The sequence below is a fragment of the Thunnus thynnus genome, chromosome 11 (genome assembly GCF_963924715.1).
Source record: "Thunnus thynnus chromosome 11, fThuThy2.1, whole genome shotgun sequence".
NCBI classification, from domain to species: Eukaryota; Metazoa; Chordata; class Actinopteri; order Scombriformes; family Scombridae; genus Thunnus; species Thunnus thynnus.
Window position 1 is genome coordinate 22,787,299 of NC_089527.1, and position 13,438 is coordinate 22,800,736.

General features: G+C 41.3%; 2 protein-coding genes across 2 annotated transcripts; both read right to left on the reverse strand.

Annotated features, from left to right (window-relative positions):
• Nucleotides 1-886: 886 nt before the first annotated feature.
• On the reverse strand, nucleotides 887-5,491 carry gpr45 (G protein-coupled receptor 45). Its single transcript, XM_067603891.1, has 3 exons — nucleotides 5,316-5,491; nucleotides 3,739-3,831; nucleotides 887-2,679 (listed from the first exon to the last, which is right to left on the reverse strand). Exon 3 carries the CDS (start codon nucleotides 2,556-2,558, stop codon nucleotides 1,398-1,400), a length of 1,161 nt encoding a protein of 386 aa, XP_067459992.1. The 5' UTR covers nucleotides 2,559-2,679; nucleotides 3,739-3,831; nucleotides 5,316-5,491; the 3' UTR covers nucleotides 887-1,397.
• A 4,414-nt stretch (nucleotides 5,492-9,905) lies between these two features.
• pou3f3a (POU class 3 homeobox 3a) lies at nucleotides 9,906-13,107 on the reverse strand. Its single transcript, XM_067603892.1, has one exon. The coding sequence runs from the start codon at nucleotides 12,311-12,313 to the stop codon at nucleotides 11,051-11,053; it is 1,263 nt and encodes a 420-aa protein (XP_067459993.1). The 5' UTR covers nucleotides 12,314-13,107; the 3' UTR covers nucleotides 9,906-11,050.
• Nucleotides 13,108-13,438: the final 331 nt, after the last annotated feature.

The following is a 13,438-nucleotide window of genomic DNA, read 5'->3' on the forward strand; positions in this document are numbered from 1 at the left end:
GAATATTAATCTAAGCAGCTGCGGTTGTGGGGGAGAGTTGACGGCTCACTGATTTACATGTAAATTACAACACCTTTCAATGAACTATACTTGTTTTCCTTACTGTATCAAGTCTACTTGTCTCTTTTTCACATTAATATCAGACCACATTTCCCACTGACCCCGTTTCTCTTTCTTGTCAAAAGCATGTCGCTGTTCCTAGAATTCAGTAGCCTGGCTCCAGACCTTTGGCTCACCACCCACATGTCTGATTTGTCCAACAATTAAAATAGAATGAATAGAATGACTGAATGAAGAGAAACAAAATGGCAATTCAGATTATTAAATTCAGTGGGAAATGGGTCTAACTCAATTTGCAATGACAGAACAGCACCATCTTCTGTTTTGTGGTGTACAGCAAAACCACCTCTTTTAGGGTGGCTGTGGCTGCCAGTTTTATTGATGATGGTCGCTTTATGGCAGTTATACTAACATCTCAAAATTAATGCAGTAATAATTTAATGCAGCAATCACACATATTTTAAAATGCTCCACATCATTGAATGAAAACTACAACAAATTCACTTAATTTGTTCATTCACTGTTACTCCCTTTTTCCTTTTGGAGAAAAATGAGTCAGTTTAACAATTTTTTACAGACCTCACTCTTATAATGGAATTATCTAACCTTGGTTAAGTACTTAATGGACATAAAGGGATACAAACCGCTGTGTATGTTGTTTTCAGTGAAGTAGACACATATTCAACCACGGTGAATAGATGTCTTTAGTATCCCAGCAACTCTGCAGCCTGTTTACATTATGTACCTCTGTACTTTATGTACATTGTAGAAGCAGCTGGCTGCTGGCTGTTTTTCACCAAAAGCACTCCAGTCTGTCAAAGCAACCTCTCTTAAAAACTATATTTATTTACCTGGTTTCATCATTCATGAAATGACAATACATTCAAGTACACATTCACAGTATGTTAACTAACCCACTTCTTTTTTGACACATTTGTGGTTCAAAATAACAAACTGCTTCAACTCACATAAGATTGTGTTTCTACACCAAACTTTACAGACTCTCTTCTGAGAACATCACTGTACCAAATATGCTTTTTTTTGTGAAACTCATCACATGACTGACAATAGAATTATTATCACCACTACTACTCAAAGACTGAAAATGGAGTTTACAGCCTGAAACAACATTCATGGAACACACAAGGAATAAGTGAAACAGAGAAATGAACATATGCAATTATTTGAATGGCAACAACTTTCATAATGGCCATCAAGCTAAGCCAATGAGTATAATCATTTTAAGGTGGCCCTTGCTCATTATGAGGAAAAATAAAAATTGATACCAGTGTCAACAGCTGCTGGTGTGAGCATCTTCCAAACTGGTCTTCCTTCTTTCACACGGCTGACTGAGTCTCACTGCACACATAGATGTTGCTGGGTCTCACTCTCCTCCGGCTCCTGCCTGGCACTCTGGGACACAGTCTGCAGCTCTTAGGAATGAATTCTTGACAGGCCTCTCTGAACTTCCTGATCCTCCAGCAGTAGATGACGGGGTTGAAGACTGTCTTTAGGTAGCTGAGCCACAGAGCGCCTATGCTGATTGGGTAGAAGACCGAGCTGTAGTAGAACTGCCGGCTGAAAACGGCCAGTAGGCTGACCACTGTGTGAGGCAACCAGCACACTGAGAAGCCAACAAAGAGGATGAGGATGGTAGTGAAGGCTCGAGTCTTGAAGCTCATGTCCACCTTGATCTGAGGGGGCCGCTGCAGCCCAATAAGTCTCATTTTGCTGACTTGGTTGAGGGCTGGCAGGCAGGAGTGCTCACTGGTGTGGTTGTGGATGCGCAGGGTGTTGCGGCGCACCGTGTTGAGGATGCACATGTAGGAGTACAGCATGACAGCAAACGGTACGAAGAATACTGCGACTGCCAACAGTACTGTGTACCCACGATCTGCCAGTGACTCACTGTATCCCAGCACACACTGCGGCGCCCAGGCACCCCCAATACCTGCAGCACTTGTCCTCCACCCGACCACAGATGGCAGGGATACACACAGGCTCAACACCCATGAACCTGCAATCAACAGTTTGGCCCTGTGTGGGGTCAACTTGTCCTGCCGCTGCACAATGATGAGGAAACGGTCCACACTGATTATGAGGAGGATGGACACACCCTCCAGGACAAACAGCCAGTACAGCATGATGGATGCACGGCAGAAACCGCTCCCAAAGCTCCAGTCAGCAGTAGCCACAGTGACCGCAGTGAAGGGCATGCAGAGCAGAGAGAGCATAATGTCCGAGAAAGCCAGCGTGGCAAGGAGCAGGTTGATGGCAGAACGCATGGCAGGTTTCTGGTAAACAATCAGACACACGATCGCGTTGCCGAGGAAACCAATAGTGATCATGAAGATCATTATGGCTGCAAGAGTCACACGCAGAGTGACTGATATGAGAGGACTCCCAGCTTCCGATGGGAGACTTTCTGCTGCTTGCTCTACATTGTCCGGCTCCATGAAGTCACACCCGTCCAGCAGGCTTTCATTACAAAAAGCCATAGCAGCTTTTATCAGGGGATATCAGCCCAAAAGAAGGTGTACATGTTTGATTATTGTTGAAGTATTAGGTTGTCCTCAGTCAGTCGGTCTTTCATATTTCATCATTTCAGGTCTTCAACATCTGAAATAGTAACAGAGAAACATCCGCGTTAAGCATTTTTAAAAAATACTTTGTGAAACAGTCAAAAGCAACATGTAAGTTTGAACTTAATGTAAATTCACTTTATGTAGATTCATCCATATTGAAATAAATGATGCAGAAACAAAGAACCATCTGACATGAAATTAACAGTACATCATAGCTGCAACGATTAATCGATTAATCAATTTGTTTTCAACTATTATATTAATCTCCAACTATTTTGATAACTGATTAATCACTTTGAGTCATTTTTTAAGAAAAAAAATGTCCAAATTCTCTGATTCCAGCTTCTCAAATGTGAATATTTTCTGGTTTATTTAGTCCACTATGACAGTAAACTGAGTATCTTTTGGAGGACTGTTGTGGACAAATCAAGACATTTGAAGACATCACATTGGGCTCTGGGAAACACTAATCAACATTGTTCACAATTTTATGGACTAAACAACTACAACTAATCAATGATGAAAATAATCGTTAACTGCAGCCGTACAGTACAGCACATGAATGTGCCTCCTGTCTCCACAGAAGCTGCAGTAAACATGGCATAGCCATAGAAAAACGTCAGTGTCTCATTCGATAGTCAGAGAGGTTCAGCTGCTCAGTGATCTATTACTCAGCGGTAATTAAATTTGAAACAGTGAGAGGAGGAATGACGTCCCCTTGATGCTGAAAGAGTTATATAAGCCATAGATACACCACATTGACAGAAGTAGTCACACAAGACAGAGATGTGCTGCTCACTGGCTCAAATGAGGTTAATGATTAACAGGCGAGCTGGACAGATTCACAACATTCACACCACCTACCACCCTGCTTCAACACACGCAGTATGTATAATGTTTCACACACATTTACACAACACACATACTGTACACAACACACATACTGTACACACCCATGGCACAGTTGCCTCTCCTCTGTCAACTTAACAGAAGCTCATTCTTGGGTAATGCTTCATACTCTGATGAAACCTTGACAAAACAGAGAGGGATCCTCAGGACACACACAAGACATGTCTGTTGCTATGGTACCCACCTCCATTTCCCGTTCCTGCTGGTGGGATAGTGCTAACAATGTATTGAGGTCATTCAGGGCATTCAGGTCTCAGATGAGGTTCTCCCAGGTGGACTGGTATTTAGGAAATGGGAGACCAGTTAAGGGTCACAATCATCCAACTGAGCGTAATACTGTCGACCTTTTTCACAGCAGATATTTTGACTTGTAGTTACTTGTAACATTAACAATGGCTCCATTTGATCTAAGTGTCCCAGTAAGCCATGACCACAGTGAGCCAGCATGCACAATACCAGGACCCCCGAAACTCACTTTTCCTACTGTGACATGTCAAAATGTCTTCTGTGAAAAACGTCTACAGATTCAGTCTTAGTGGAACATATCTTATGTCAACAGTAAAAACAGTCAAAACATACTGTATACTGTATACTGTATATGTTCTCCCAATATATGCTAGTTCACCCAATCAGGTAAAAGGAAATGGTCCCCTTCAGTGATTGTAGCTACATTCTTGCACAAAACCCCTTATAGGCCACTGCATAGTGTTGCTGGTGGTTGCCAAGGCAACAAGGTCACCAGCTCCATGGCAACAAGCAGCCCGTACTCTCATCCCCTGTGCAAGTGTCTATGACAAAATGTTTTCTGTATTACAGGTTTGAAAACGCATCACTTTTTACAAGTTATGATTTAAAGTACCACTTCACATCAATTGTTTCTAGGACAAGAAAGTCGAAGCAAAGATGAAGTCTGTTATAAGGTTCTAGTTTGTGTCATTATCTTTTGATGAAGTCAGTGAAGCTGGACATTTATTCAATGTAGACAATAAATCAGCGTGTTAAAAAGAAAACAAAGATGTGAGCAACAATGGGATTATGTAAAACATTATGTAGCCTGCATGGACCTAAAATTCTCTAAAATTTGAAACCTTATCTTACATTGCTTCACCTTTAGAAATGAGTGAGTAGGTGCAACACATGTCCAAAATGATAATGAGCTGATTTGCCCTGCAGGGGACTCTGAGACGCATATTTCAACAAAAACTGGTGGTTTTACTCACCTGCTCCACTCAGTTTAAGAAGTGATCCAAATGGGTAATAATAGACTTGTGTGACAACATAATAAAGAGAAAAATAATACAGCCTGAGAAAATCCAAATATAAACATGAGTCTTTTACTCATATCCATTTTAGCTTTTAGGAGAAACAGTAAGCTCCTCAGCGCAGACTGAGTTTTATGGATTTATAATGTAGTCTGTGTTACACCATAACCTTACACAGTACCAGTCAAAAGTTTGGACACACCTTCCCATTCCCTTGAATTAGAATGTGTGTCCAGACTTTTGACTGATACTGTATATTCCCTGTGCTGACTCTTCATTGCTTACATTCAGAGATATTAGAGTTTTTACAACACTGAGACCGTACAGTGTGTTCTCTCATTTACATGTGAGAGTGTAAATGAGAGTCAAAAATGCAAAATTTCGGTTACGTTGTAGGCATCAATGTCAACATGCTTGTTCATTTCAGGCTAAGCAACGAATGGGGGTAAGAGGAATATAGGTCATACATCAGACATGAACCAGGCATCAACAGGCCTACCTTGACGGCTACATCTTGTCGAGCAAATCAGCGCAGTGACCGTGTCTCTGTTCCGCTGCGTGTCGAGGCTTTCCTAAAATATCCCACTTTGAGCATTTCATAGCTGTATCGATCGCCATCGTGCAGCCCGCAGACGATGCTGACGCCAGAAGAGCAGGTGGTCACTGATTTAAAGGAGCAGTGCTGCAAATACACTTATATGTAAACTGGGGAAACAATTAATTACATTTTTGAAATGTAAATGAGCATCAATATGATATTACGCCTTTTGTGTCAGCGTTATAAGATGTCAAAATGTCTGCGTTAAAACTCATGACCGAAGTTTATCTTTTGTCATGATGTTTGCTCCCCAGATCACCTGATTTCCTGCTGAATACATCAATAAAAACAGACAATCTACATGCAAAGTAAAAAAAAAAAAGAACCTATACAACAATAGCAACAATAATTATATTAAGAATTATTAGTTGGGTATTTTTAAAACGCACATAATGAAGATTTTTTGAAGAGTTAATAAAAGCAATTTGTAATAAAAATTAAATCTAAATATATATATATATATATGTGTGTGTGTGTGTGTGTGTGTGTGTGTGTGTGTGTGTGTGTATACACATATACATAAATATGCTTTTGTCTTTGTAACTGAAATTGGACTGTTGATAGATAACTAATAATTAAAACAATCGTTAGTTGCAGCTTACTTAACTACAGATTAGCTCTCGTCCTAAACCATGCGAGGATTATAATCATATTGTAATTTGAATGACAAGTCAGTCAAATCATTGATAGACTGAATACAAAAAGGCATTTAGAGGAATATATGGATTTACAACTTCTATCATCTAGCAGTCATTTCACATCTTTATAAGTACTCATCACCTCTGCATTATGTAAATATATATACAATAAGCAATTAAGTGTAGTCACACTTATATTATATTGCGAGAACACAATTTTCATTTGCCACAGGATGAGTATCCTCCTCACTGTAAGAATTCAGAAACATGCATTCATTATTTTGTCCAGGAGATGGCAGCATTATACTTCATATCCAGTTTGCCTTTTGTTGGAGGGACATGTTTGTGTTGGTATTTTAAGGTGTGTATAGAATTAGAGTTTGTTTGTTTTCAAACTTATTTAAAGTTGCAGTACCTTTTTTCATCGCCTATTCATCACAAAGACTCAATTAATAGACAAACCTCTTATATTTTGTAGCAGATGTATATCACACATCAGCCATAGAATGCTGAGTCCAGATGTGAATAACAACATGTACAGAGACATTTTCTACAAATAATTTGACTGTAATTCATTTTTGTTTTATATAGGGAATCGGGTGTATTGCCCATCATCACACACATACTGATACACACACACAGAGAGTTATATTCACATACTTAGCATGCAGGCTGAGATTCTTTTCATGGGCATGCTTGTCTAAATTGGCATCGTGCCCATGTGTTGAACATGCCCATCAAACGAGTTCCACTCCACCGGTCTGGCACATGCATGCTCGTCACGTTCAGTGACACCCACACAACAGGCTTGCTAGTGTGAGAATTCATTTCCCTGTCCATTATCCCACAGATGTTTGCTTAAATTTCTTCCTGATGGAGAGACTTTGGTACTCAATCATTCGCCAGAAAATCAAACACAGGCAAAGTAAAAAATCTTGAATATTCAGAGAAAACCCACACAAGTAACAATATTTACTAAGTGTCACATTTAGGGCATATTAACACATTCAAACACATGCAAAACAGCAACTGCTGTGGTATGACATCCAACTAAAATGCACCTTTTGGATCATTTATTTAAACAAAGCACTGCTTCTGACTCCAGGAAGCAGTGTCTCATGAGCTTCTTTTCATACTGAGGGAGACACAGTGTGTTAATCAGTGGTAGACTTCAGCAGTTAACCAATCTCTCAATGTGAAAATAATTAACACCAAACAGTGGGGACTGATAATGTGCAAACCTCAGTGAAATATTTGTGGATTAAAACTGGATAGGAAGGCATGTGTCTGTGGCTGTGAGACACAAACCACAAGCATTAAAGAAGTGATTACCGTGCAATAATTACTTTATGTAAAGCACTTCTGAACGCGGCTTTAAGAGCAATTATGAGCAATTACATTAGCAGTTATATGAAGAGGTAATAACATTGTGTAACTGTAAACTACCCCTGCTTCCGTGATGCAAGAAACAATACACTAATAGAGAATGATAGTAAAATTGTCTACAAGCACTTACTGCATGTTTTGCTGTCATCACCAGCACAGTTGTATGATGCACTTTCATGGGAGTAGAGCTGCAGTTTTGGGTTCAGGTTACTGTAACATCATCAGCTTGTACCTTCAGATCCCTGCATTGGTATTCAGAGAAGACACCTAGTGTTGTGTGATGACAGAACCCTCTAAAGGGCTTTTTATCCCCCAATTCCAGCTTTATCTCCCATCTTTACATCGCTAAGCTTTGAGGGGATCACACAGCAATCCTGCAAGCTTAGATTTGGCCTCCATTTTATCAGAGAACCTGGGTTTTTGTAGCTTGGTGGGAATACATCATGTTATGAGCCATCAGTAGATGACTACAGTGAGCTGTGGTGCCATCTTTTCACCTCTGTGTGATATTACTGTGTGGTAGCATAGAGGAGAGGAAGCTTGCGTTGCATTAACATTGTGTGCTCAACATGTAGACTGTGATTGGGTTTCATGATTTAACACTGTGTCTGTTCTGTTCAAGTTATTTGATGCTGATGTGTTCAAAAAGCACACTATAAAAAGTCAATAAATGTCAGTAAGGAATGTTTGTTCTCTGCAATATTTTTCTCAATGTTTTTCATATCCTCCTTGTCTGGTGTAATTTTGCATTTTTTTGCAAAATGTCAACTTGTCTGGATCTAAGAAAAGCAGCCTCATTTTCAGCAAGACACATGCATTTTTAAGTTCGCCCGCATGCATTTGCCAGCGTTTTATCTGCCCAATAATAACAGAAGCTTCTCAGACTCTGCAGGAACTTGTAGATAAAGTGAATACATGAAAGCCACCAACAATAGCATTAACAAGATTAGCTGTGGCTAATCTATCTCTTTCTTAGATATTAACATCAGCAGCAGATAAAGACAATCAGCATGTCCTCTTCATCCATATTTGTGTCCCTTCAGCCTATTGGGAGATTGAAAATTGACCTGCAGTGATGACAGCTGTATGGGATGAAGTATAAAGACCCATTCAAATCACCCATTCATACAGACTACTATTTATAACCACGAGGCCCAAGTTTCCCATAAATCCTGCCAATGCAAAGACACACAAAAACAAACACACACTTTGCACACTTTTCAACATGTTTGTGTGCCTGCATTTTATTAACAGTAATAGTAAGATTTATTTAGTATTGGCAAGGGAGGACACATGTTGCTCCAAAAGAGACAAATATGTTCATAAAATCCTGGAGTACAAATCAAACACATCCATTAAGAAGAACACAAACTCTGACAGAGTTACCAAAAATGTGTTGTCAGTCATCCATTTTTTTTGTGAAGCCAGATGTCGATTTTGAAGATGAAATTCGAAGATTCTGGAAGATCCCCACTAAAGAAATATACTCAAACTGTAATGAAAAGTGTTACATTGACAGTAATGTATTAACTTGCATGTTTGTGTTTCTTCCTCTGTGTTCTGTCTGGTTTGTCAGCTGCTACTGTACCAGCAGACCTTTGACCCTCCTCCAAGTTTCACTATTGCTTCTCCTTTGCTCTTTCCTTTACTACCCCTTACATCTATCAGCAAGACTGGATTTTTAATGCTGTTGTGCATGTCCAGTATTAGCATGCATTGTTGTGTTTGTGGGCCAGGATCAGTGGCAGAGAGAAGAAACACAGAGCCAGCATCCTGAGCTTTTGCTGCCTATCTGTCAAACCCATCATATGTGGCAAAAGATCCACTGCCTCGTGTCTCCTTCTTGCTGTCACCTTGGCAACCGCTGCCGAGGTGAACTGCCAGCTGGGATAGCTGACCTCTGTTGGCTGTTTTCCACAGAGCTGCAATCCACAGCCCTGTCACAGAATGTATGTGGCCGGATTTATATGCAGTATCACATAAAAATGTAGAGGCAAACTCTAGTTGAGTTCAGGGAGTCTTAATCGGGTCAATGTAGCTTTAACACAAACAGGAAGCATAAAAACTGGGAAGATTGTGGTGGCTAGTGACTGATCATTTTGGTTTATCTTACAGTGATTATTGGAATGGGTTACAGAAGTAGTGATAACATAATGACTGGTAGTTATTGATGAAATCAACCGATCATTTTCTTGATTAATCACTTAGTTGTTTTGTCTATAAAATGTCAGAAAATAGTGAAAAATGAATAATTTCACAGAGCATAGTGAGATGCTTTCAAACTGTCAAATTGTTAGTTTTATTCCATTTGGACCAGCAGTCCAAATACTAAAGATTTTCAGTTTATGATCATCTGGCAGAAAAAAGCGTCAAATCCTCACATCTGAGAATCTGGAGCCAGCCAATGTCTGGTATTTATGCTTGAAAAATTATTAAAATGGTGATTGATTATCAAAGTAGTTGCCAATTAATTTTCTGTCAATCGAGTAGTCGTTGCACCTCCAAAAGCTGCTATTAAGAAGAAAACAAGCAATATTTTAAAAAGGGTTTTAATTTAAGTTTTCTGACTTCTTTATATAACTTATGGGATAATGTCTGCATATTATCTTTGATTCTGGCGAATGATACTTTGAAAGTGCTGTTTCGACAAATAGAGACTTACTTACTGGTTTATTCAATAAGATCCATTAAAAAGTTGCAAACTGCCTGTTTAATATTTCACTGCAAAAGTGCAAAAGTGTGAACTAAGGTTATAGGTAAGTTTGTAATGGCTCCTCAGCAGTGGTGTGTGTGTGTGTGTGTGTGTTTGTCTGGATGAACTTTAATAATGATGGCCATCTGAGATATCTAATCTTTTCTTTATGTCAAATTTATTAAATAATCAGTCTATTCCATGAAAATAAGCAATGGAAAAAAATAAATAGTCCAAATCATCACACAAGAATACACAACTGACTTACTTGTACAAACACTTAAGGGAATGTTTGCTAATTTTAAAAGAAACGAAGTTTCCTATCAAGGAACACAGAATAGTGTAATAAATCCTTCTTTGACCATCTGAAACTGTGTCACAACATAAAATTCACTGGCACACAACACAAAATTGAGAAACACGTTTGATAAATTATTGCTCATTAAAACAACTCAATGGGGAATAAAGCGCATTAAACCAATATCTTTCATTTAGAAGTCTAGCCTGTGACATAAATCCGCAGCATTAAAAGGGAACTTTTTTTTTTTTACAGTACAGACTGATACGGAAAGGGGATTTTTTTTCTTTTTTAACTAGTAAGGATCTTTTAGTGAACAAACACTGTAGATGGACTTTGAAAACGTGTTTTCTTTTCAGATTTTAGTCAAGCTTTCATTTTCTGCCCTAGAGGAGTCATAGTGCAGACAGAAAAATACCGGACGATGCGTAAAAGTAGACCTTTGTGCTGCTCTGAAATGAATACACACTGGATAACATTGTCATGGTGGATCAAAGAACACGGGGAGCTGTAAGAAAAGTTAACCAATTATCCCATCATTCAGGGAAACATGAAACATTTTCTCTAAAAATCTATTCAAACACTTCACGTTGTTCAGAGTTCATTGTGTTTGGAGTTATTTTCACGTGTCGCTGTACATCCTCTTGCAGTCTATGGATGGGGACGGTGTGTCAGGACCGATGCTGCCCACTTGTGAATATGCGTCCTCCGGGGTGCGTGGCAGTCCAGGCGGCGTCATGCGCTTCTCTTTCTGCCTGCGGTTGCAGAACCAGACCCTGACCACCTCCTTCTCCAGCTGCAGAGTGTCCGCCAGAGAGGTGATCTCCTGTGCGGAGGGTTTGGGACACTTGAGGAAGTGGCTCTCCAATGCGCCTTTTACGCTCACCTCAATGGATGTGCGCTTTTTCCTCTTCCTGCCCTGAGTGGCGATTTTATCGATGCTGGTCGGACTCCCAGTGGTGGAATCGGCCTCCTCCAGCCATTTATTCAGCAGAGGCTTCAGCTTGCACATGTTCTTAAAGCTCAGCTGAAGCGCTTCAAACCTGCAGATGGTGGTCTGCGAGAACACGTTGCCGTACAGGGTGCCCAAAGCTAAGCCCACATCTGCCTGTGTGAAACCAAGCTTGATCCGACGCTGTTTGAATTGTTTGGCGAAATGCTCTAAGTCATCCGACGTCGGGGTGTCCTCGTCTGAGTGCGGCTCATGACTCACCCCGTGATGCTGGTGATGGTGCGTGTGGTGATTATGGTGGTGATGGTGGCTGCCGTGATCCAGCTCTGGGGACTCCCCGCGCACCAGTCCTGGGTGCATGAGGCTCTGCCCCGCGTGCGAGCTGAGCATCCCGTTAACAGTAAACCCGCCGGGCTGGGAGTAAATGAGGGACTGTTGCTGCTGCTGCTGCTGCACCTCGGTGATGCTGATGTGCGCCGCAGACGTGCCTCCCCAACTTCCCGGGTGCGTCTGATGGGGTCCCAAATGTGGGGACCTGTGGTGCAGAGCGGAGCCTGAATGAAGGTCCTCCCTGCCGCTGTTTCTCTTCACGTCCTGCTGCTGGGAGCTGGGGGGCCACGGAGAGCTGGCCTCGGCTGCAGCCACCGCGGCCGCGGCTGCTGCGGCTGCTGCGTGAGGCAACGATGTCACCCACTGGTGGGCATGGCTTAGCATGTGGCCCCCGTTGCTCGCCACCATGGCTCCCTGCATGAAGTCACTCTGCACCATCTTAACTGAAGGGTCCCCTCTGTATCCACTAGACACCGTGGTCACAGCGGTGCTGCCCGGCTGCATGCCACCACCCCTCCGGTCAGAGTGAAGGACCGGGCCGGACAAAATCCTACTGCTGGCTAGGTACGGACTTGAGGTGGCTGTTGCCATCCCCCAAAGCATATATCTTCAGATGGATTTCTGCCTTGTGATATTTGATTAAAGTCCCGGTTTACTCTAATCCATTCATAAATTCAGTCTATCTCAGCATCAGCAAATCTTTTGGGCGACTGGTATAAAAAAAGAAGTGCCAAATCACTCCATAGAGACTGAGATAGTCATATAGTAAGTATACTTGTGACTGCAGAGAGCTGTGTGACAAAACACACTTTCTGACGCATTTCTGTGCAAAAAACAACAGCTTTTAAAACTTTTCTCCGCCGTGCGTAATCCACAGAGCCGATGATAAAGAAAAACACCTTCTTTGATCCGTGCCAAACTGAGGGGCTGATGGACCGCGCACAGAAAACCCGTTTCTCAGATATTGACGTTTTGAATGTGATTAAAGGACAATGACAAAAACTTTGAAACCTCGCTCACTCCATCCGCTCTAGCCGGTGCGTCCTCCACGGAGCGAAGGAGACGAGCATGTGTTTACATTGTGCCAAGGCTACGTATTCCTCTCCCATTTCCATCCAATTACAACAGAACGGCTCTGCAGAGCTCCCGCTGATTGGACGCGCAGCCAGAGAGGAGTTAGTGTGTCTCACGGTCGAGCCTCGGGTGCACAAAGTTCTTACTGCAGGAAAAAAAAGCAGCAATACGCCAGAAAATATTACAATAGAAAAATAGACAAACCACAGAATAGTTTGGCTGTACAGGACGCGAAAAAGGAGAAAAAGGTGAAAGAGCAAGAAATCCTGCAAGAAGACAATACCTCTTCCAAGTATAGAGATAATGAGTGTGGATCAATTTAAAAAGTAGTTTATCATTATTATTATTGTTTATGTTGTTATCATTATACCTCTTTAACCAAAATGTAAATTACTGTAACTGTAATTCTATAAGCGCACTGAAGATGCTGCCAGACAATATAATGTTAGTCGTATTATCTCTTTTATAATAGCGCAGAGCAGCCCGGGCCTGTGTCAAGGATACTCAAGTCGGTTTTGGATACACAGGGGGGTTTGTACGCCTTTTGCATCTCAATGTGCTCTCCTTCTCATGTGGTAAAGAAAGCCACAGTGCCGTGACGCGCCGCACTGGTGCAAAAACTAGCCAGCAGTTTGTTTTTTGGTTTTTTTCCAT